The sequence below is a fragment of the Misgurnus anguillicaudatus genome, chromosome 22, assembly GCF_027580225.2.
Source record: "Misgurnus anguillicaudatus chromosome 22, ASM2758022v2, whole genome shotgun sequence".
Classification (NCBI taxonomy): Eukaryota; Metazoa; Chordata; class Actinopteri; order Cypriniformes; family Cobitidae; genus Misgurnus; species Misgurnus anguillicaudatus.
In genome coordinates, this window is record NC_073358.2 from 22,079,428 (window position 1) to 22,103,733 (window position 24,306).

The window sequence follows — 24,306 nt, forward strand, 5'->3', positions numbered from 1 at the left end:
CTGTCCGGGAAACCACCCATTAATTTAATTTTAAAAATCCATAGATAGTTACGTATCAACTACCCATATATCTAATTCAAGTTGTAACATGCATACTGCCAAATTTGTCTTGCAAGTCTAAGTTCAAGATAACATATCGCTGTCAAGCTGTAAAGCGCTGATCAAACTCTACTTCCTCTTTAATCACAGCAGCAGTCACACAGACCTGGTGGGGGTTCCAGTCACTGTCAAAGATCACAACTGTGTCTGCAGCCTGCAAGTTAAGGCCCAGACCTCCCGCCCGGGTGCTCAGCAGAAAGATGAAATACTGCGAACCTTCTTCATTGAATTTCTTTAAAAGCAACGCTCTGTCCTCCGACTTTGTGGTTCCTGGAAGAAAGAAACATGTGATAATGAAAGACAAAATGGCAGCCAAGTTGTGTGATCACACTCATTAAAAGACTGGTGAACCACCTAATGAAAATCCCTAGAATTTAAGATCTAAAGTACAGCACAGTAAAGCCCAAAGTACAGTCTGTTTTTTATGTGTACGCGAACGTATGTGCACGGTCGAACACACAGCCTTACAAAGCATAGTTTATTTCTCATACGTTTACACAGACGTTCAACGCATCCACATTGAGACAAAATGCAATGCATCTCCTGGGCTACAAACCACATTCTTCTGCATGTGCGGTGTACGAAGTATGCGCAATTACAAAAATCCGGCGGTGCGCGAACTGTGTGCGAACCCTCGCATATGCGTAAAAACTGGACTATACTTTTAGCTTTAGGCCACAGCATTAAACGGACACTCATCTTTTTTTTGCTAATTTTCCAGCTCCCCTAGAGTTAAACATATGATTTTGGCAGTTTTGGAATCCATCTAGCCGATCTCTGGGTCTGGCGCTACAACTTTTAGCATAGCTTAGCATAATCCATTGAATCTGATTAGACCATTAGCATCGCGTTAAAAAATAACCAAGTTTCGATATTTTTCTTATTTAAAACTTGACTCTTCTGCAGTTAAATCGTGTACTAAGACCGACGAAAAATTAAAAGTTGCGATTTTCTAGGCAGATATGGCTAGGAACCGTACTCTCTTTCTGGCGTAAATTAATCACATTTTTAACTCTAGGGGAGCTGGAAAATGAGCATATTTTCAAAAAAAGTGGAGTGTGCCTTTAAGGGGTAAAATACACTACTGACAAATATGACAGATATTAACAAAATTTCGATTACTTAAATAGGGAATAATGCAATGATCAATACAACTGCTCTAGCGACAAAGGTCCCTCCTTCCAGTGCAAAGAGCCCAGTTCACATGGTTGAAAAGTACTTACCAACCTTTGCGCAGTAACTGGTGCAACCTGGTGTTTTCTAAGTGCAATTTGGGCTTAAGAAACAACATTTTTGGTATTTGTTGTTTTATTGTGACCTTATTGTGACAGCAACTTTCCTTAAAGAGACTTTGCTACTGACCGTCCAGACGCAGGTAAAGGAAGTTACGGTAGGAAAAGTAATCCTCCAAGATGGTCATGAGAGAGGTCATCTGACAGAACAGAAGCACTCTGTGATTGGTGGCCTTTAGCTTGGGCAGGATCCGATCCAGTAACTCGAACTTGCCAGAGGCGCGGTACAGGTCCTTGCTGTATGGACAAGAAAAAGCATGTCTATTATTTTAACTCCTTTTTCAGGGTACCGTACACCGCTACTGTCTGGGTCATGTATAACCAGAAGTTAAAGGCGGAGTCCACGATGTTTGAAAGCCAATGTTGATATTTGAAATCACCCAAACAAACACGCCCCTACCCCAATAGAATCTGGACCTTCTGTTGATAGGCCCGCCCCACACATACGCAACCCGGCATTTTATTTGATTTGATTGGCTATAAGTGTGTTTTGGTAGTCGGCCCGTCTCCTTTTCCAACGCGTTTTTCAAACATCGTGGACTCCGCCTTTAAGTTTAATAATCTATTTGTGAACATTTCATAGTTACTATTAGGGTTAATAACACCAGCTTTAATCATTACTTACCCACTAATTATGCCATTTGGGTATCCCAAGTGCTCAGCAAAAGATTCCTAAATAAAATAGATATTTTCATTATTGCTGCTAAATGATTTCCAATTAAAAATATTCTCCAATGACTATTAATTGCCATCTTTTCTAAACATTTTTTTTACATATGTTCATCATACTATGGATAATTAACATAAAATGTTTCCTGTTGGTCAAACATTCATGCATAATGCAGTATCCTGAGATAAACGGTGATTCCTCAATGTGCTGAAACATGTAGGGATGGTTACAGATCTTCTTCAGCTGCATTATGGTGTTCATTAAAGTTTTGGCTCCTCCTTTACCCTGTAGATAAAACAAATTATAATTCCACTATCTACTAGGACAACCACACCTGGTCACGTCATGCGTTTTCTCCGATCAGACAGACATCCAATTAGTTACAACTGTGTACACTTGGCCAGATGAATGCGTCTTGGCTAAATGGATATTAATCCAATCTTCTATTCCCACGCAAAATGCAAATACCCTATTCATTACTCCGCATTAGGAAACGACGCTTCAGGAACAAAGACAATGCTTATAATGTTGGATAATGCAGTACAGAGCAGCAGGAGAGTGAGACAAGGACAATGATTGATAAGACAATGACAAAGGTTTGTTAATAAAAGTTGTATATTTTTGTTTAAAGGGGTGTTTAAAGCTATTTCATGCGTTCTGACTTATTATCTGTTTAAGAGTTGGAATCCTCATGCTTAACATAAGCAAAGTGTCAAAAAAGTAGTTGGATGTACGAGTTTATCTGTGCCGAATGCACTTCACTAGGGTTCGTACAACAGCTGGTTATGGTAACTATCACAAGTAATGGTTTTATAATGACTCTGAATCGAATCATGAGGGTCCAAACTAGGGATGCCACAATTCTCAATATAATATTGAACCGTACGGTTCGACACCCACGGTCCAATATGCGCATGTGAATTGTGTTTTTTTTTTTCCGGTTCATCCATCCAAATCTGTCAGTTTTAAATTCCTTGCACTTTTGTTAATGTGTGTGCCCACGTGATCTGCACGCTTAAACGCCACAACAAGTTGAACTAAAGTGTATTGTTGCATCCCTAGTCCAAACGATTCCCACCGTAATATTGCAAGTTTTTCGAGTTCTTTTCGAGGCTACGTGCAAGTACAAAATAATTTATGTAATCTCTCTCAACTTTTAAATACCGCTACAACTTGAATCACTGCTCGCGATTGTGTAAGGGGCAGGGCCATGCTCGGTGGCTCCAGTGCATCATCGAGCCACCGTTTAGTCCTGCTCAAATAATCCTGAACACAAAAAAAACTGTTTAATGGTGTAACTCTACAATTAAGTACTACATAAGTCCCTTTCACACTTACAGTGTTTACTGGCAATTTGCAGTTAACAGGCCATGTGTGAACAGAACCTTTCTGGTAAATCAGTGCTGCCAATTTACCAGTAAAAGAGGTTGTAAGATTACCAGTAATTTACCGGTAAGCGCTATGTGTAAACAAAAAATTTAGATTACCTGCATTTAGAACAGACAACGCCAGAGCGCGCTGACAGCTTCGGGCCAATCATAACGGTTTTATACCTATGACGCGTTAACCCCCTGTAATGGTTTTGTTCTGTGTTTACTTGTGTTCTGTGTATTTTGGACTTTTATTTTGATACCCTGCTCTGTTCTGACTTTTATTTTGATATTCATCATGCCATGTCACAGTTCACACTTCCTGTCTGTCTGTATATAAGTCACTTCCTGTTCACCTGTTGGCTGCTGATTAATGCTTAGCCCAACCACCCCGTTTCCTTGTAATCTGTTTCCTGTATTCTGTTATTTGTTTTCTGCCTGTTTATCTGCCTGTTTATCTGCCTGTGTATCTGCCTGTGTTTGACCCGTGCCTGTATATTTGGATTTTGATTGTGACTCTGCCTGCCTTGACCTAGTGCCTGTTTTGGATTACGTTTTTGGATCACCCTTACTGGATATGTTTGCTGGCCCTTTTTGGGATTTTTCTAATAAAACCTTTTCGCAAATGGATTCACCCTCTCACTCGCTTTCTTCAAAGCACGCCCCGTTACAGATTAATCAGCCAGAACCGGAATCCAGCGGAGGTTGGAAATTTCCCACCAGCAGCATGACTCCAGCCGATCAACTTGTTTGTCTCCGCCAGAACCACCGCTCCATTGAGGAGTTTGTTGAGGAATTCTGTGAACTCTCTGATCAGGTGAATTTTAAAGTTTCATTTCTGAAGGATATTTTTTATTGTGGGTTAGATCGCGACATTTCCCGTGCTATGCCACTCCATACACCACACTGGACTTTGGAACGCTATATTGATCACGCCCTGTTGTTATGTGGCTCACCTTTCACTGTGGGTGTTGTGGATACACCTCCGGTGAGCATTCATAACACACCAAGCCATGATATACCCGTTCTGTCCAAACCTGTAAATGTCATGCCAGTTCACAAAATGGCCGCCTCCATGCCTGTTCCTAAAATGGCCGCCACCATGCTTTCTCCCAAAATGGCCGCCATCCTGCCTGTCCCTAAAATGGCCGCCACCCTGCCTGTTCCCAAAATGGCCGCCATCCTGCCTGTCTCTGCACCTGCACCTGTCTATGAGAGAGCTACCTTCATCCCTGCACCTGAGTTACGGAGAGCCATCGTCACCACCACACCTGCACTGATGAGGGCTATTGTTCACCCTGCACCTATCATCAAGATGGCCGCCCTGCCTGAACCAACCGCCACAGAGGTATGCCTCATCGACTGTGACATTCTTGAATTTGCCATGGCCCTGTGGTGCGTTTGGTCTGCCTTCTGTTTGTTTGTTCCCGAGGTTCCTCAAGACCCTGAATCTGATCTGCCCGTCTCATCTGATCTGCCCGTCTCATCTGATCTGCCCGTCTCATCTGATCTGCTCGTCTCATCTGATCTGCCCGATTCACCTGATCTGCCCGATTCACCTGATCCGCCCGATTCACCTGATCCGCCCGATTCGCCTGATTCACCTGACCTGCCTGATTCACCTGACCTGCCTGATTCACCTGACCTGCCTGATTCACCTGACCTGCCCGATTCACCTGATCTGCCTGATTCACCTGATCTGCCTGATTCACCTGATCTGCCCGACTCCTCTGATTCTTCTGATTCATCTAATCCTTCTGATTCATCTGATTCGTCTGTCCTGCCCGACTCATCTGATTCGTCTGTCCTGCCCGACTCATCTGATTCGTCTGTCCTGCCCGACTCATCTGATTCGTCTGTCCTGCCCGACTCATCTGATTCGTCTGTCCTGCCCGACTCATCTGATTCGTCTGTCCTGCCCGACTCATCTGATTCGTCTGTCCTGCCCGACTCATCTGATTCTTCTGACCTGCCCGACTCATCTGATTCGTCTGTCCTGCCCGACTCATCTGATTCGTCTGTCCTGCCCGACTCATCTGATTCGTCTGTCCTGCCCGATTCACCTGTCTTGTCTGATTCACCTGGCTCAACTGACTATTCGGATTCATCTGGTCCACCACCTGGGACATCGCCACCCTGGGCTTTGGGAGCTTTCCCAAGTTTTTTTTGGGGGGGGGTAGTACCCGGACACAGGGAGGAGGCAGAGGACACCAAGGCGGAGGCCGAAGTGTGCTCGGACCCTTCCTCTCCCTGTGTTCCAGGTCTATTCCTGCCCCATGATATAGGTCCTAGCCTGCCCCATGCCCCAGGTCCTAGCGTGCCCCATGACCCAGGTCCTAGCCTGCCCCATGACCCAGGTCCTAGCCTGCCCCATGACCCAGGGCCTAGCCTGCCCCATGACCCAGGTCCAAGCCTGCCCCATGACCCAGGTCCAAGCCTGCCCCATGACCCAGGCCCGCATCTGCCCCATGACCCAGGCCCGCTTCTGCCCCATGACCCAGGCCCGCATCTGCCCCATGACCCAGGCCCACATCTGCCCTATGACCCAGGCCCGCATCTGCCTCATGTTCCTGGACCATCCTGGCCATATGACCCAGGACCTCTCCTGAACTGCCCTGCCTTCGCCAAGAGGTCCTGGCCCGCCCGCCCACCCTCTATTGGACTGTATGTTTTGTTTGTTGGGCTCCGGGAGTCGCCCTTTAGAGGGGGGGTTCTGTAATGGTTTTGTTCTGTGTTTACTTGTGTTCTGTGTATTTTGGACTTTTATTTTGATACCCTGCTCTGTTCTGACTTTTATTTTGATATTCATCATGCCATGTCACAGTTCACACTTCCTGTCTGTCTGTATATAAGTCACTTCCTGTTCACCTGTTGGCTGCTGATTAATGCTTAGCCCAACCACCCCCGTTTCCTTGTAATCTGTTTCCTGTATTCTGTTATTTGTTTTCTGCCTGTTTATCTGCCTGTTTATCTGCCTGTGTATCTGCCTGTGTTTGACCCGTGCCTGTATATTTGGATTTTGATTGTGACTCTGCCTGCCTTGACCTAGTGCCTGTTTTGGATTACGTTTTTGGATCACCCTTACTGGATATGTTTGCTGGCCCTTTTTGGGATTTTTCTAATAAAACCTTTTCGCAAATGGATTCACCCTCTCACTCGCTTTCTTCAAAGCACGCCCCGTTACACCCCCGCACTGTTTACGGACGTTTCCACACACACGCTGCTTAAAAGCACAACTGAAGTTAACATCCACAACATCCTTTGGATAACATCCAGCTTACCATATATTTGGTGAATTGCCAATGTCCTTAGCACACCCTCTGTAAAGCCTAATGCTACTTACACACCAAACGCAGGGCATCGCGTTACTCGCTCTAAATTACTCGCGGGATTTAAAGGATTAGTCCATTTTCTTAAAAGAAAAATCCAGATAATTTACTCACCACCATGTCATCCAAAATGTTGATGTCTTTCTTTGTTCAGTCGAGAAGAAATTATGTTTTTTGAGGAAAACATTGCAGAATTTTTCTAATTTTAATGTACTTTAATAGAACCCAACATTTAATACTTAACTCAACACTTAACAGTTTTTTTCAACAGAGTTTCAAAGGACTATAAACAATCCCAAACGAGGCACAAGGGTCTTTTCTAGCAAAACGATTGTCATTTTTGACAATAAAAATAACAAATAAACACTTTTAAAGCACAACTTCTCGTCGTGTACATCCGGTCGTGATGCGCCAGCTGACCCCACTATGTCACCGTAATACGTCATGACGTCAAGAGGTCACAGAGGACGAACGCGAAACTCCGCCCCAGTGTTTACAAGCGTCTTGAAAGAGTACCGTTCTTACGTTGTTGTATGTCAACTGATACTAATTAATGTCTTTGTGGCAGTTTATTGTTTAAAATGGTCCGCAAATGTGTGTTTTATATATGTAACACGTGACCTCCCTACGTCACTACGCATTTACGTTAGGTCGCGCTGGACCGGACCTAGACGAAAAGTTGTGGTTTAAAAGTATATATTTTTTACCTTTCCTGTCAAAAATGACAATCGCTTCGCCAGACAAGACCCTTATGCCTCGTTTGGGATTGTTTATAGTCCTTTGAAACTCTGTTGAAAAAAACTGTTAAGTGTTGAGTTAAGTATTAAATGTTGGGTTCTATTAAAATCCATTAAAATTAGAAAAACTCTGCAATGTTTTCCTCAAAAAACATAATTTCTTCTCGACTGAACAAAAAAAGACATCAACATTTTGGATGACATGGTGGTGAGTAAATTATCTGGATTTTTCTTTTAAGAAAATGGAATATTCCTTTAACTTCGTGTCATGCAAATTTTTAAAATGATGTGTTTGAGGCGAATAGCGCCTGTTTTTACGCGGTAAACGCGCCGCCTTATATCGGGTCATTCGCATCGCCCCACGCAAGGATGCGTCTGATCGCGTCTTTGCATTGACTTTGTATGTAATCTACTCACGCAAATCGTTGAACTCGCGTCTTGTGTAAACCCACGGTAATGTGCAAACAGTACTGATGTTTAAGACGCAGGTTCTGTTTGACGTCGCCTAATGCAATGTTGTTTGGTCATGAGCAACAGATGTGAAAACAACAAAAAATGGGCTGTGCATATCGTGCAAGTCATAACCCGCCATTGTTTACAAATACAACACTGAGCTCGCCGTGCGCCACAGGTAACATCCGCTTTCCCTCTGAGTTTACTGGTATTTTGATACTGATGTGTGAATGATGTCTTACTGGTAAAAAGACGGAATGTCACTGCGTGTGTGAACAGCACATTTTTGTATTTACTGGTAAATTCATTCTGGTAAATTCATAGTAATTTACTGGAATTACTGTCTGAAAGAGGCTATTGTCTTTGCAAAGTCTTTCAGCAATACATTTCTAACATTTATAATGTGTTTAGAAACAATTCTCTGAAATGACTACACAGACTTTAATAGAAAAATATGTTTTAATGACTACTTTTAATGCTACATGTTATAATTTCTGACTTCTGAGAGACGTTTAATATGCTGACTATTTGATGTGCTTTGAATCCAAAAGTATTTCACTCCAAACATCACATTTGAGGTAAGATGTGTACTTGGAAGCTGTAGTGTGTTAAATAATTAACCAATGCATATAATCAGAAAAATCAAATAAACACAAGTGGTCACATTAAGACTTTCAAACTCATTTTAGAGTAGACAGTCCCTTGTTGCAATCCGGTAAACATTGATGCGACTCAAATGACCACTAATCTTAATGGCAGGTATAAAAAAGAGCCTGTTTTACCCTTTTTGTCTTTCTCTGAACCATCTGTGAGCAGGATGCCTTTGCCTTGCATGTGCCTGTAAAGAACCTTCTGAATAGCTGACATGTCACATTTGACAACATACTCCACCTGTAACAAACATTGAAAGCCCATTTATGATACAGTTGCTTACATTTTAATAGAAATTGCCTTAGGTTTTATATCTATTTTTGTAAATGTTATGTGTTTTAAGATGTTTGAGATATTTCTTTACTTCATCATGTATTTGCATACAGAATTGTGATTTCTGTGTACACCATTTATAGCTGCCAGTATTGCTTTGTAACTTTGTGGATTTTAATTTCAGGCAACCGAAAACAGAATGTACGGTATGCTTAGAGTCATGACAAGCTTATGTGGCAGTACATTTATACAGAATCAAAGCCTTAGAACTAACTTTTTTAAAACCTTGAAACTCTTCTTTTTTGCTGCCTTGTAAGCTCTGGTATTTCCACCGCTACCATCTTTACAATTCAAAGTCCCATTTACTCTAAAAGCAATAATGATACCTACAAGATAATATTTCAAGCTGAGCCTACACCACTGCTATACCGATAAAAATACAGAGCAATGATATCGTTGGGACCAGATTTAAAGTGATTTTGATAAATCATTGACATCCAATATAAATTCATTTAAATTTAAAATGCTTGCACATCCAACTTTAATAAATCGTTCCATTGTGCATTGACGTGGATGCTTATAGAATTATTATTAACTTTATAGTTATCCCCCTTGGTGTGAACAGGCCTTAAAGGGGCCATATCAAGAAAATTGAACTTTTTACATGTTTAAGTGCTATAATTAGGTTCATCAGTGCTTTTATCAACCTAGAAAATGTGAAAAAGATCAACCCAGTGACTGAGTTTTGGTAAACCATTCTCTGCAAGCATGCGAAAAACAGGTATTTGAAATTTGTCTCCCCTTGTGATGTCAGACGTGTTGTGATGTGTTGTGCACACAGGATGGGCGTGTACCTTCTCAGGCAATTGAGACTCCACCTCTTTCTTCAGTCGGCGCAGCAGGAAAGGCCGTAAAACCTTATGCAAGCGACGAATGATGAGGATGGTCTCCTCTTCATTTAGGTCCACCTAGCAAACATCAACGCGATCCAAAACAAAAAGTGACCTTGTTAAACTGCTGTGTAAACTAATAAAATGCACAAGACCGAAATACAAGTGTTTACCCTCTCTCCTGTCATAGCGAAGGGGGCGTTGAACCACTGCTCAAATGTACTGCAGCTTTTGAAGATAGTGGGCAGCAGGAAATTGAGCAGAGCCCAAAGCTCAGGTAGTTTGTTCTGCAAAGGCGTTCCTGTGAGCAAAAGTCTCCTGGGAGCGACGTAGTGGGTGTTCAACACCTGTGTAAGCTTGCAATGATGATTCTTCATGCGGTGACCTTCATCCACAATCATGTACTTCCAGCGGATCTAAGAGCCGGGGAGGGAATAAAGAGCATGAAGGCTTGGATCTCTTTGCAATCATGTGCTTTGTGTTGAGTGGCCTTTACCTTGGCTAGAATATGCTTGTCTTTAATTATGTACTCATAGGTGGTAAGGAGAACATTGAACTTCCCACTGCGGAGCTGCGGCACCAAAGACCTCCGCATGGACGGCGTGCCCTTTCACAAATTGCAACACTTATTGCCTTCCACTTCAATTTCTTAAATTCTATAGTCCACAATAACAATTTAATTGCACATTGTCCATAACAAAATACATTCATGATTACCTTGTAGGCAATTTTTACAATACTTGGTGACCACTTATCCAGTTCATAAACCCAGTTTGACAAAGTCCTGTAAGAAACACAGACAAAAATCAATAGTTTTTTTATGAGAACGAGCTGATATGGAACAAACGTCCATCCTCTAAGTAAAGTCATATCTCTAAATAATATATGATGTGTGATCGTGCACCCCAGGTAATGATATATATGAGGTGAGGCAGCATGAAGGCATTTCTGCCCTATCCGCAAATCAATCACAATAACTTTATCGAAATGTGGCGACCGTATTGCAGAGGGTCACTCTGCAGAACACTTAAAGGATTTTACAGAAAACAAGTCTATCAGTGAGGTCTTAATAATAAGTGCAATAATGTAGGCATGACAAGCAATATTTCTGTGAACACTAAACTTGGGCAGGGCAAAAAAGCAATAATGCAATGATATAACGCAGCATAGTCCCCTTGGTAACTTTGAATACCAGGGGACTATTTTCCAGCACTGCGTAATATCATTGCGCCTCCAGCAACCATGTTACGGCAGCAAAGTCCTTGATTATTTCGCCAGAATGACAGTATAGTTCCTAGCCATATCTGCCTAGAATATTGCAACTTTTAATTTTCTGTCTGTCTTATTACACAACGTAACTACAGAAGAGTCAAGTTTTAACCCTCTGGGGTCTAAGGGGTTTTTAGGGCCCTCGGGAAGTTTTGACATGCACTGACATTTGTGCTTTTTTCAGTTGCTTAAAAACATATTAATGGCAAAAGTCTCATAACACTGTGTTCAGCACAAACTGGGCTACAATATTATATAATCAACATGTATGTACATGTTTGTATGTTTGAGAGAAAAATGTTTATGCATGGTTTTTGAAAAAGCTAAATTTTTAAGTCACTGATATAAGTCCACAAAACTCATTCTAAACATGTTTTCCTAAGACTTTTCAATAAAGGATCTAGTAGTCTAGAGTTTTTTCTTCAAAATGATGTGAAAATCATTCGGCCTACTCATTCACATAAAACAATATATTGATTTACAATTTCTAAGACACTTTTGCTTGGGAAAGGCCGTATGCATGGAGGCGGGAAAGCTCCTGAATAATCAATGATTGACAGCTCAGTAAACAAAAGAGTTGCATAATGAGCCACATAATGAGCCTGGTAGGATTGTTCAACAGGAATGTAACACACACACACACACACACACACACACACGCATTATTCATATATATTTATTTCTATTAAAATATTTTCTATTAATTTCACAAGTATACCTTTTAAAAACCATAGTAGCCTAATCATGGTAAAGGTACTGTTTGGCCATCATAAAAATAAACACAGGGTTAGTGTTTGGTTGGCCAGCAAGAGGTTTACTTTTGTGCAGTAAAAAGCTCAAAAGAAGAACTGCCTATCGTTGTCTGGACTCTTTTTTGTTTTTTTCTAATCATTATAGTAGAAACACAATAAGGGACAAGCGTGATAAACTTATCAATGTTTGTTAACAGTTGCCGCCGCCATTACTCCCTCAAGTGTTGATCATGAAAGCAGTACAATGTGTGCACATGCGAGTGATCCTGTGTTTAATAAACTTGCTGTGCGGAGATACATGCTTAGACGCAACTAAATAAGGATTGTACTGTTTACAATCGCGTATTTTATAAGAATAACAAAAAGCGTGTCGATTTTCCTTACTCGTGTGTTTGTGTATGTGTGTTTCAGTCGCGTGAACTGTTTGACGGAAGGACAAAGAAAACACTCGCGTCTGGAGATACTGACACGCATACGCAAGTAAATAAGGATTTAGATGTCACGTTTAGTGCACTCGGATGAAACAACAAGGAATGGAGAGACTGGATTGTGGATTGCGTATCCATTGACTGCAGGAGGCACGAGTTATGCATATTGATGTCTCTGCTAGTTCACTTCAATGGCGCGGGGGTGTGGCGATCTCATCTCATTACAGATAAACAGGTAACAGGAGAAAGACGGTCCCTCTCCTCCTTCTCATACAGTTTACACCGAATGACAATATCTGTTTTCGATCTCACTTCCATCATTTAAAAGCAGACATTCCAAGCATTATGTAGACATTTATCTTTTGTTTCTATGACAAGTATTCCTTAAGTTACAGTTAATTTTTCTGACGCGTTTCTAAAAGGACTTCACTGAGGGAAAGAGAACAAAAGGCGCATCGTGTTTATTTTCTTAATTTTGCGAAAAGCACAACATTTTGTTTCTATTGGGAGTGGATAGAAAAAAATAGACACTTTAACGTTTTAAATGATGTATAAATCATATCTGTATGTCCAAAATCAGCAGAGTAATTTAAGTCTCTTTGCGACTGATTGAAAAATAAAGAGTTTGCGGCGCCCGTGCCGCAGTCGACCCCAGAGTGTTAAATAGGAAAAATTTCGAAACTCTTTGGTTATCTTTTAGCGCGATGCTAATGGTCTAATCAGATTCAATGGATTGTGCTAAGCTATCTTTAAGTCTAGGGGATCTGTAAAAAAAGGGGCATATTTAAAAAAAAAGTGGAGTGTCCCTTTAATACATTTCAATCTCCAACCAACTAACCATGCATGATCCATTTGCTCAGACAATTGCTCAGTGACCTGAAACGCTGCCACATGTCACCTCTTAAACTTAATATTAAGAATTGCTTCTAGTTTTCAGTCATTAATGGTCAGCTGAACTGCACGTAACAGTGTTAAGTTACCTAATGAAGCCATTAAGCTGCAACTCCACTTAGCTTACCTCATTACACCTCCTATTACCTTATTCACAGCTTGTTTGTTGGACTTACGAGAGCGGTACGATGATGAGGTACGGCCCATTGAGCCTCTTGTGTTCCATCAGATAAGTGATGAGGGCGATGGTTTGAATGGTCTTTCCCAGACCCATCTCATCAGCTAGAATACCATTTAGGTTGTTGTTGTACAGAGAAACCATCCATTCCAGACCTTGAACCTGAACCACAGTACTTGTGTTAATTGTGGGTGTACATTAAAAGCATCAAAAACTGAAAAAACTAGCAGATACTAGCACTGATCATTGAACATGGGATAAAAAAATCTGTGTTTTACAGATGTTGGGTAGAATCAAACCCTGAATCAATGCCTCAAGCCTTTCTAAGGCTTAAACAGTCTCCCTAAAGTTTACTTTAAAACAGGCTGGGAAGAAAAGAAAATTGGAAGATAAGCGTTCTGTTTTTCTTCTTTTCAAATCCACGGGTAAATCCATTATCGTCTCAAAGAGGATAACAGATTCAATCCTAGCCACTAAATTTTTGATATTTTCTCCCTGTGTGGTTTATTTCGTGCAGTTTCATCCCTTTGTAGAATATAATCTCCTTCACTATTGAAATCTACATACCTATCTGCAAAGCATAATGTAACTGTGAAAGGGCCTATAGTATTTATTCAGAGCTTTACCTGATACTGTTTGAGTAGTCCATTAACCAGAAGAGAGGACTGAATGTCTACTCTCTCTATGACCGCGTGGGCGACTCCATAGTAAGACTGAGTGCTGGTCTCTCCTGCCTGAACACTGTACTCATCATCCACATCCTGTTTAGCAGACCTGTAACATAAAGACATAAAATGTATGGTCATGCTGTGTAATGTGACAGTGATTAAGTGAAAGTTTAATTTAATATGACAGATTTCCAGACTTTCCACACACACAAACACACACACTCTGCACTTGAACGGCTGTTTAAAGATTTAACAAATTTGTTATTGCTAAAGCGCTAATTCGACAGGCAAATGAAAAAAATCAATTAAAAGCGCGGCATGATGTTGTTTGGTTCAAGATTAATAGTCGGATTGAACTCCGAACTAATAGCGCCTCAAAAAGTTGCCCCAAAGAGATGCTGTGGACTCGTTGACTCGTCATTTTCCTGAGTCTGAAGGGGGTTGCAAACCGGACGCGTCGTTCTAACAAAATCTAGCACATTGTTTTCTATGAGTGTACGCATGCTGGCACCGACAAGTGACGCCTGTCCGCGGCGCCAGGCTACGACTCAGGGATTTGCTCACATCCCTGTCGCGCCACAGAGCGCCACTCACATAGTTTACAATTAAATAAAATCTTATTTGTCCCAAATTATTAACGAATAACATTGGCTGCTAACATATATTTAGCATTTTGAAGTAGACTCTATCTGACTAAGCTTGCGCTATTTAGTGTGCAATTCCGGTTCTACGATAACTCCGAGTTGTCCTAGACGTGACTCGATGCGACGCGGCGCTAAGCTGCGCGTCTGGTGTGCGACCCCCTTGATATGATGCTCTGCAAAAATAAACTTGCGTAACTCAAACTCGTGACAATGATGATCCACGGGAAACGCAACAGATCTCAGAATTATAAATTTATATAAATTCTTTATCTAAATTATAAAGAATTATAAATATTGATATCTAAGATGTCAATATTTGATGCAAGGTCTCTGTTAAAGCTTTTCAAAGATTTAAAAAAAAAAAATTCAGTTAGGCAAGCACAGATTTCAGATATGCCCATAATAGAGAATGAAATCATGAAAGCCATTTGTTGAATATTATTTCTCTGATAAATTGTATTTAAATTTTTGACAAAAAAATGTCACATCCATAACACTGGTTGTTTGCTCTGATAATTCCAGAACTTTAATTTACTGGTAAATGATTGGAGAAAGGCATTAAAAACTAATCCATTTATAAATGGTTAACAAGTAATCTTCAGTCTCTGCACTCTCTGCACTTTGTGCAGTGGAATTTGTTAATCACAAAAACTTCACGTAACGGTATAATATGCTGTAACTAAACTCAATTAAAAGATCAGTGTTAAGGTTGACAAGAGGTAAGAATATTTGACCTTTGCATAGGGATTCAAAAAATAATTACATGCAAATAAATAAATAAAAGATAGTATATGTAATTTTGCACCCATGATTAATCTGACCTGCACTTTGCCATTCAAATTATGCTAAGTACTTTTCATTACACCATTCCTCCACCTTTAACACAACGCACTCATTAATGGATTCATGTTGCTTAAACCAAAGTCTACCTCAACCATCTGCTGCAGCCGAAGCTCAGATTTGTCTGATGTTTTTCTGTTTAATTTGGTGAGCCCGTGCCCTGGGTCTTCTGTTCCTAGTGCACCCATTGCTCTCATTTGCAGCCTCAGTCCACCCACCCCAAGCTTCGACCTGCAATCAAAGAGTCTCACCTGCAGACCTTCTCTGACCGCGGGGCTTTTTCACACACAGAACTGCTCAATGGGTATTTTTTATTTCTCACATCACCCTCTCTAAACCCCAGAGTCTGCTGAGCTTGAAAATCCATTAAACCATCCTCTTAGTTTCCACCAACAATCATTCCACAGTTAAAAGTCACTTGGTTTACATTTCTTTTTTTGAACCACATCAGCACACTTTTAAGCATCCTCCTGATTTCATTATTGTTTTGATTAGTAAGCACAGTGCAAGTGTATCTATTCAGGGGCCACTGAGGCTATGTTTACCTTTTAAAATGCAGTACTTTTGCCACGTTTACGCCTTTAATTTACACTACGCCACCATTTTCGACCCTCATAAACGGAGTCGTTTGTAAACGCTGCAGACCCTGTTTTAGTTTGAGAACTCAGATGTTGTGCTGCAGTGTAAATGAACGTAGACGGAGTCTTGGGTAAACGAACAGCTGATGTTATCGTGACAGCGCATCATTTTCGAAGTAAAAATTATTTTTATTCAGGTAAATGGAGGTTTGCAACGGAGGTTTTGCCAAAAATAGTAAACATCTACCAACCAGCTATTATAAACGCTATATCAGATTGTTTTAACATGTATCCTTATAGATAATGTCTGTTTTATATTTGAAGAGTTTCGTTGCAAAACGAGATAAATCCATTTTTTAACATTTTTGTCAAAACATGTTTATTATTATGTTATCATGTTATTATTTTGTTTTATGGTGCTACTTAGATGTATTTTTTAAGTTATGAAGGTTTTAAATCAAAACAAACCAACTGCAGTTGCAGTAAAATTAATTGGAATGCACAACCAAAAAACGCGATTTCTGAACAATTAAAAAAATTGTGGTTATCTCGTTTTGCAATGAAACTTCATTTATGTTTGAGTATTGTTGGGTTTGAATATTGTTGTAATGTTGTTTATGTTTTGTTTAAATTTAGTTAGCTTATCACGAAAGATAGACTGTAATTTTAAACGCCATATAGGCCGTTGTAAAGGCCAATATGAAGGGAGAATTGTAATGAGTCAGACATTATTTTCGAGTTTAATTTAAGTTTTGTTTGCTACTTTAACATGAATTTTGTTTAATATAATTGGTCTCTTAATTTTAATCGATGTTTTGTTGATAAGTTTTGTGAATATAAATTAATAAAAACAAAAAAATCAATGTCATATTAATATTTAATGCTCGTTTAGCCGATTGCACTTTTTGCTATTTCTGTGTTGCTAGCGGAGGACATGCACGGACCTCGTACACTTTTAAAAATTAACGTCATTTAATTTTTAATACTTTAGCCGCCCACGCTTTTCTGTCGGAGAATGCGTGTGAGGGAACACACACAAGCACTAAACAGCGACAGGTATGGGAAGATAAGTTATTTGGTGTTTTTGTGAAGAATACAGTCAGTTTGTACAAACATTTTTAAATGGACTATAAGATCAGAAACATGAACTGCGAACAATGAACTATTATAAATATAACAGTGTGAAATGGCTGAAGAGGAACCCCCTACATTAAAGCAATAAGCATTTCTGTAGACTAAAGCTATCCTTCACCTCTTATTTTGTTTGATTGAAGTTTGCATTTGCTGAAATTTATTTTTGCTTCAAGTTCGCTACTGTTTAGTACTGTTCACTTGAATGCTTCCTTTTTAAATCATAAAGACCTTTCTGTTTGGTTTATAACATCAACATTAACCTATTAATCATATTAATATGTTGTAGGGGGGAGCTAGAACAATATAAGACTTTCCCAAACACATTTTTATAGGTTCAAAAATAGTGTCTGTTTTAGATGCCGGCAAAGGATCCAGGTATGAATTTTTGTCAATATCGCACACCCCTAGGCTGCATAAATGCGCAAAGGTAAGCTATTATTAGAGTAATAAGTTATTTTACACTCTTATGCGCATGCCCAGTTATGTGATTGGTCATGTTTCATGCGTTTATGGTCGTGTATAGTGTGGATGAAGATACTTTTAAAAATGCCAGTATAAACGAGGATCGTTTTCATTTTAAAATGCCATTTTAAAATGCAAATGCTATGATGTAAATATGGCCTGAGTGCACTTAGATGCAAATTTCAGCGAACTAAATTAAGTATGTAGAAAATTCCCAAGATTCATAGCTAATTAATTTACTATACAACCTAATAATTACAAATAACAGAACACCAGAGCTGAGACAGAATATAAGAGAAAAAGAAAGGACAAAGAAAGCGCGAAAAATACATAACATCTATCAACACCCGAGTCCTGCTGCCCTACATTTCTTGCACTCCAGTTCAACAAGACATGTTTCGCTTTAAAGTGAGAACAGGGAACATACTCTATGATGTGCTTTGCCGCTGTCTCAGACACTTCATCACTGTTGGGATCGATGACTTTCTTTTCCTCTGATTCGGCTCTGGAGACTACCTCTTCTTCATCCTAAAAGGCAGCATTAGCGGATCATACTCATTTAAAGCATAGTGATTGCTCAGTTGAAAGGAAAATTTGTGTTCGACTGCTTCTAAAAAGGCTTGCAGGAGGTGATTTGCGGGCACCGAGATAATAAAGCATGTTACTTGGTTTGGGTGTTTGTGCGTATGACTCACTCCCACTTGGAGGAGCTGTCAATGCCTAATGAGGAGAAAGAAGAGGACACTCACCTCCTCTTCAAATTCTGAGCCACTCTCTTCACTGTCTGATCGTGGTGCAACTTCATAGCTGTGATTTAAAGGGCATAATTAAGTAGTAAACACTTGAAAGCACTATAAGAACTTATTGACAACAGATACTTTAAAGAGTAACAGAATTAAATATATATACAACAAGAAACACATATGACTCATAGCAGCTTTCACAACTTAAACCAAAATATTGGGCATATATATTTTGTGGGCCTCTGTCAAAAACTGTTATAACAGACACAAAAAAGATGAAATGAAAGGACCTCATAGCCAGGGTTCATCTCGAGCCAGGCCTCTAACTGACTGGACTTGGGGGCATCTGTCCCCTGTAGGACTTTGCCCGTCTCAGTCTGAATGACTTTGACTGGCAGCTCACTCATCTGGCTGCTCTCATCTATGGGCTATGGGGACAAATAAACACACAGCAGGTTTTCTCCGATGAACAGTGTTAGATCGAGTTTGACATAGTAATTGTGCCATAGGGACACATGTCAGCCGGTTATTTAATTTCTTGTAGTGATTTACATACCTCTCCATCAGGCCCAATGGCTCCCATTCCCTCTGCGTCACCAGACTCTGGCTGAAGGTTAAACATGAAAGGAATTACCAAATATTTAATGTTTGAGAATCATAAGCACTTTATAAAAAGAATATATTTAGGTAAGCAAAGAATATAACCAAAAAGCTGAGGTTTACAATGTGCCGTGAATGAGCGAATCAAAATTGGTGGAAGTTTTTTTAGTTCATTATAATTCGAAATAAATTATTTTGTGTAGGGGTGCACCGAATGTTTGCCAACCGAAATTATACAGCAAAAAATAGCAAAAAATTATAATTTTCGGTCTTTGGCCGAACAAGTGAAAAGGCAGAATACATTTTAACGAACAATGAGATCTTTGATGACACAATCAAATTAACTAGCAGATCGGATTAATATCCATTTAGCAAAAAAATTCCTTTTTAAAGGTATTGCGGAGGATTTTATTTTTCCGGGTGGACTATTGGTCCTCCTAGTTGTCAATCATTCTGGTAATATGTTTATGTAGGCCGTCGTATGTGCTCGTCCCTTTCTGCGCATATGCACTTTCAGGTGTATATGTGTGGTGAGCTACGGTTTTACTCTCACCGTATTTTTGCAAAATGTCTGAGGGTCGCAAGAGAAAAAGTGTTTACGAATTGCATTTTTTTCAAAAAAGTGGAGGGCGGTTCTTTCAGAAAAAAAAGTCGGGAAAATCTTCCGCTATACCTTTAAATAATGTGAAATAAATATGGTATTTTACAGACTAAAATGTAAGTCGCTCCAGAGTATAAATCGCTTCATACAAAAATGCATCAAGACGAAATTACATATATAAATCCCAGTGGACTATACGTCGCGTTTATTTAGAAAAATATTTAATATTAATATTAAATTAATCTGGAAAGGCAAGTTATTCAACTAAACAATAGCAGACATAACAGCAGGCTGAATAGATGTCTGTACGTTAAATTAATATTATCAGTTGTTTAAACGATAAACCATAGCATAAAGAACCTGGTTGAATAGGCTAAATTAACCGAACAAGCCAACTAGCATGAAGTTTGCAGGCTCGTCATTCCACATCACTGAATTCATTAAACTGCATAAATTCAGAAGCAGCATATAGCGGACTCTCGCGGCTGTAGACGGTTATGATGTCTCTTGCCTCATAAATGTCAAAATTAATTCATACTGACTTACAAGGCGCACCTGACTATAAAACGCAGCACCAGCCAAATTATGGGAAAAAATGCGGCTTATAGTCCGAAAAATACGGTATAGTAAAAATATCATTCTGAAAATGTAAGTTGTGCAATTGTGAGAAAAATGGCAAAATAATTAGGAAAATGAAAAATAAATAATTTGGTTATTCGGCCTTCGGCTGAGTTTTTCATTTTATTCGGCTTCCGACAAGAATTTTCCTTATTTTGTGGACCAATAGGTGTAAGGTTTCATTTTCTACAGTAATTGCCTCACACCTTCTTCTTCTTTCTCTTCCTTTTCTTCTCCTTGGCAGCCTGTGCAGCCTTGTGCTGATAAACAAGCTCAGTCAGGTTGGCCACGTATTCATCTGTCTGTTGAAGCAGGTAGGCCAGGCGCTTGTCTTTCTTCTGGTCAATTAGCTTCCTGTAACCCTCTTCATCCTCAGCCTACATCAGTGAAAAGAGAAAGAGAGCCCTTGAGAACCTTTAAGAAACATAACTAATGGCTGAAGCTGTGCCTGTCGATATACTTCAGTGTGTAGTATTTTAGAAGCTGCCGTTCAAGTTCAACATATCATACCATCAATCTCCTCATCCTCTCCTTTTCAATTCGTTCTGTCTCCTTTTTCTGTTCCCTCTCTGTGTTGGTGTGCCAGGTAGCGATGGCCTTAGTGAGCTTCTGCATTTTTCCAGAGATGGACCTGTGATATTCCTTGAAATCTTTTGCATGTTGCAGAATGCTATTGAGGTACTCCTGTAAAAAGAGAAGTAGGATACTGCTTCAATCAAAGATCAGGAAGGTCAAAAATATTTTTTTATCCTTGCATATTCATGCTATAAAAGGGTCATATCAACAGCATTTTTATGTGTTCATTGTTAATGTTTGTACCCAAAATATTGTTTCAAAGTTTACTGTATCTCACGTAATATTTTATTGACCTCTCCACCTTTTCAGTATTTTATTATTTTTCACCTCTGCCATGTGTCCACCGTTAAGGCGAGATTGATACGATCAGCTACTCTTTGTTAGCACTGAGGATCTGACATGTAAATATATGCAGTCATACATGAATGTTATGGCTTTCTGTTGTCCTAAACCCGGAGATTTTAGAGCGAAGCATTTTTTACTTTCTTCTGCTTAACACAAATTACTTTTTTAATAAAATATGCAGTCAGTACACGCACACAAATATTACCCAACGTGATGAAATTCAACAAAGCATATACTTTTCATAAAAACTTTTTCATCAAAAAAGTTACATTAAATTTTTTTTTAGGTGGGTTATTCTCAACAATAAAGTAAGTGTATATGAGAAAATGCTAATATTTTTACTTATGCGGTAAAATCGGAAGCAGAGCAGATTTTTATTACAGAATTGCCGCTTGAGCAATTTCTTTAAAGGTGCCAAAAATGCATTGATGCAATACAATTACGCTGTTCTGTGATATCTACATAGAAGATATGTGGCTTCATTTAGTACAAAAATTATCCAGAGACGGTTTTACATGTCCATTTACAACCCTAGGATTTGTCTACTATTACCTTATTTGAAAGGTTCATGAATAATAATGTTGAGCTGTGCTCTGATTGGCTGTTTCTCAGAGCAGCTCATTTCAGTAGCTCTGTGTGTGTGTGCAAACAGATCTTATGTTTGAGCTTTGTATCTGACGAACATATAGATTTTGAGGAATAATCAATTATTCGGAGATTGGAAGTGGACGTTTCTGAGTGGTAAGTTTGTGTTTTTCACTATAGACCTGCAAAACTCAGCAGTCACAACTTTTTTTTTGGCATTGTAACAACATTGTAATTAATTTAGTGTGTAATTTATTGTTGGGTGTACATCCAGACTGTATTGTCACAGTCTGTGTTACGTTGATGTTGGCCTGTTTTCCAGCAGTCACTTACATACACCAGACATCCCAACCTGCAAAAAGTCATTTCAGGGAGGTATCCCGAAGCCCCCCCCCCAAAAAAAAAATAAAAAATAAAGGAGGACAAGGATATGACATTTCAAGATATAAAAGCATAATATTAATTTCTAGAGACCTATGCAATTATTGGTAACACTTTACTAGGTCTCATTTGTTAACATTAGTTACTGTGTTAACTAACATGAACTAACCATGAGCAGTACATTTGTTACTGTATTTGCTAAACTTTGTTAACGTTAGTTAATAAAAATACAGCTGTTCATGGTTTGTTCGTGTTAGTTCACAGTGCATTAACTAATGTTAACAAGATTTGAATAATGTATTAGTAAATGTTTAAATTAACATTAACAAAGATAAAAAATGCTTTATAAATGCAGTTCATTATTATACGTTAACTAATGTAGTAAACTAATGTTAGCTAATGAACCTTATTTTAAAGTGTTACCCAATTATTTGTTAATTATTTTACAATATGTAGATTACTTTTACTATTTATATAAGCTGTTTAACATATTTATATAAACTGTTTTATTTATATTCTATTGCAACTTTAAACAGGTCTAAGGAGTTTGTTGTTTTCATGTAGCCTTGGCAACTAGTAGCCAGCCTGAAAAATATGCACATGATATTAAACTTGTTGAACTCAGACCTCAATGTCAGTTCGGGAGAAGAGATAAAAGCCCGCCCAAACTGACAATTGATTGGTTAATTTACCGGAGCAGGCCAATCAGGATGCTCTCTCTCTTACATGCGCTTAATGAGGCACACTAGCACACACACGCAAGGTCTCCCCCTCCCTCTCTGCCGTGCGCATGCTACTCTTTCTTGCTCGCTCTAGATTCCGGGAGATTTTAACTAATTTGCGGGCATCAGGGAGCCGCTATCAAAATGCGGGAGACTTGGGATGTCTGATACACAAGCTTAACATAGGAATGAAGAAAGGAGGTGTTTGAGGCTCACAACATGTCATTACCATGTACAGCACCTTTTATTTTAGTTAAAGGGATAGTTCACACAAAAATTAAAATTCTGTCATCATTTACTCACCTTCATGTTGTTACAAACCTGTATACATTTCTTTGCTTTAATGAAAACAACGAAATTTATACAGGTTTGTAAGAACATGAGTCAGTAAATGATGAAAGAACTTTCATTTTTGGGTGTAAAGCTCTTTTTGCAAAGGAATTTTTTGAGGCAAACTTTTGAGTTACAAATATTATTGTACATTTTTAGTACAATAATGTACTTGAATGTTGTAAACTTATTATTATTTATAAGGAATTCAAAATGCCAAATGTCAAAATGTTTTCAATCCGCTAAAATGGATTTAACTTGATACGTTGGTCATGTATTGATCACCTGGTGTTTCTGTCTGCGCTTTCTTTCTTGTTCAATCTTCTGTTGTTTCTCTAGTTTCTCTGTCATGCGAGCTTCTCTCAGCGTCTGCCTCTTGCTGCGCTTGTAGGCTTTGGAGTTCAGAGCCGTCTCCAGAGTCGTGTCCCTGCGCATGCAGGCTACGACATCAAGCCTCAGCTGAGAAAAAGAAGAATCAATCACGGTCATCTGTGACTAAATGAAATACATCTAATAAACTTCATCAAATGATAACATATATCCTGAAACATTTCAAGCATATTTAGTTTTTTTTACTGTAAAACAAGGCTTTGACTTATGAAAGGCTGTGGGCTATGACATCAATGCAACAATGCCGCCCTCTAATGGTAGATTTTATTACACTGTATAAATTAAACCACCAGAGCACAACTTTGAACAGCATTTATATACCATTACATGTAGCTCAAAATACCATATAGATAATTTTTTATAACATGTTAAAGGGGAGATATCATGATAATCTGACTTTTCATGTCTAAGTGCTATAATTGGGTCCCCATTGCTTCTATCAACCTAGAAAACATGAAAAAGATCAACACAGTAACTTAGTTTTGGTAAACTATTCTTTGCAAGCATGTGAAAAAATAGGTCAGAAGGGGATTATACTGCCCCTCAATCTGCACTATCCAACCACGACACTGCCATTTAGTGCAGTAATCAGCAAATTTGCATTTAAACGGACACACCCAATACATCACATTTTGGCTCACACCTACAAAGTGACAATTTTAACATGCTATATTAAATTATCTATATAATATTTTGAGCTAAAACTTAACATACACACTCTGGGGACACCAAAGATTTATTTGACATCTTAAAAAAGTCTTTTTAATATCCCCTTTAAAATTGTCACTTTGTAGGTGTGAGCAAACA

General features: G+C 39.1%; 1 protein-coding gene across 2 annotated transcripts in view; it reads right to left on the reverse strand.

The window, feature by feature from the left end:
- The window catches only part of smarca2 (SWI/SNF related BAF chromatin remodeling complex subunit ATPase 2), an 83,760-nt gene that overhangs the window by 43,207 nt on the left and 16,247 nt on the right, over window positions 1-24,306 (reverse strand). For both annotated transcript variants that reach the window (XM_073860856.1, XM_073860857.1), the window contains 18 exons: window positions 23,395-23,568; window positions 20,681-20,854; window positions 20,377-20,547; window positions 18,908-18,958; window positions 18,643-18,779; window positions 18,358-18,409; window positions 18,036-18,136; window positions 13,909-14,056; window positions 13,281-13,444; window positions 10,482-10,548; window positions 10,261-10,371; window positions 9,938-10,180; window positions 9,729-9,842; window positions 8,728-8,841; window positions 2,255-2,340; window positions 2,017-2,058; window positions 1,462-1,628; window positions 206-369 (listed from right to left, as the gene is read on the reverse strand). In XM_073860856.1, coding sequence (XP_073716957.1) covers window positions 206-369; window positions 1,462-1,628; window positions 2,017-2,058; window positions 2,255-2,340; window positions 8,728-8,841; window positions 9,729-9,842; window positions 9,938-10,180; window positions 10,261-10,371; window positions 10,482-10,548; window positions 13,281-13,444; window positions 13,909-14,056; window positions 18,036-18,136; window positions 18,358-18,409; window positions 18,643-18,779; window positions 18,908-18,958; window positions 20,377-20,547; window positions 20,681-20,854; window positions 23,395-23,568 — 2,280 coding nt within the window. The remainder of the gene's footprint in view (window positions 1-205; window positions 370-1,461; window positions 1,629-2,016; window positions 2,059-2,254; window positions 2,341-8,727; window positions 8,842-9,728; window positions 9,843-9,937; window positions 10,181-10,260; window positions 10,372-10,481; window positions 10,549-13,280; window positions 13,445-13,908; window positions 14,057-18,035; window positions 18,137-18,357; window positions 18,410-18,642; window positions 18,780-18,907; window positions 18,959-20,376; window positions 20,548-20,680; window positions 20,855-23,394; window positions 23,569-24,306) is intronic.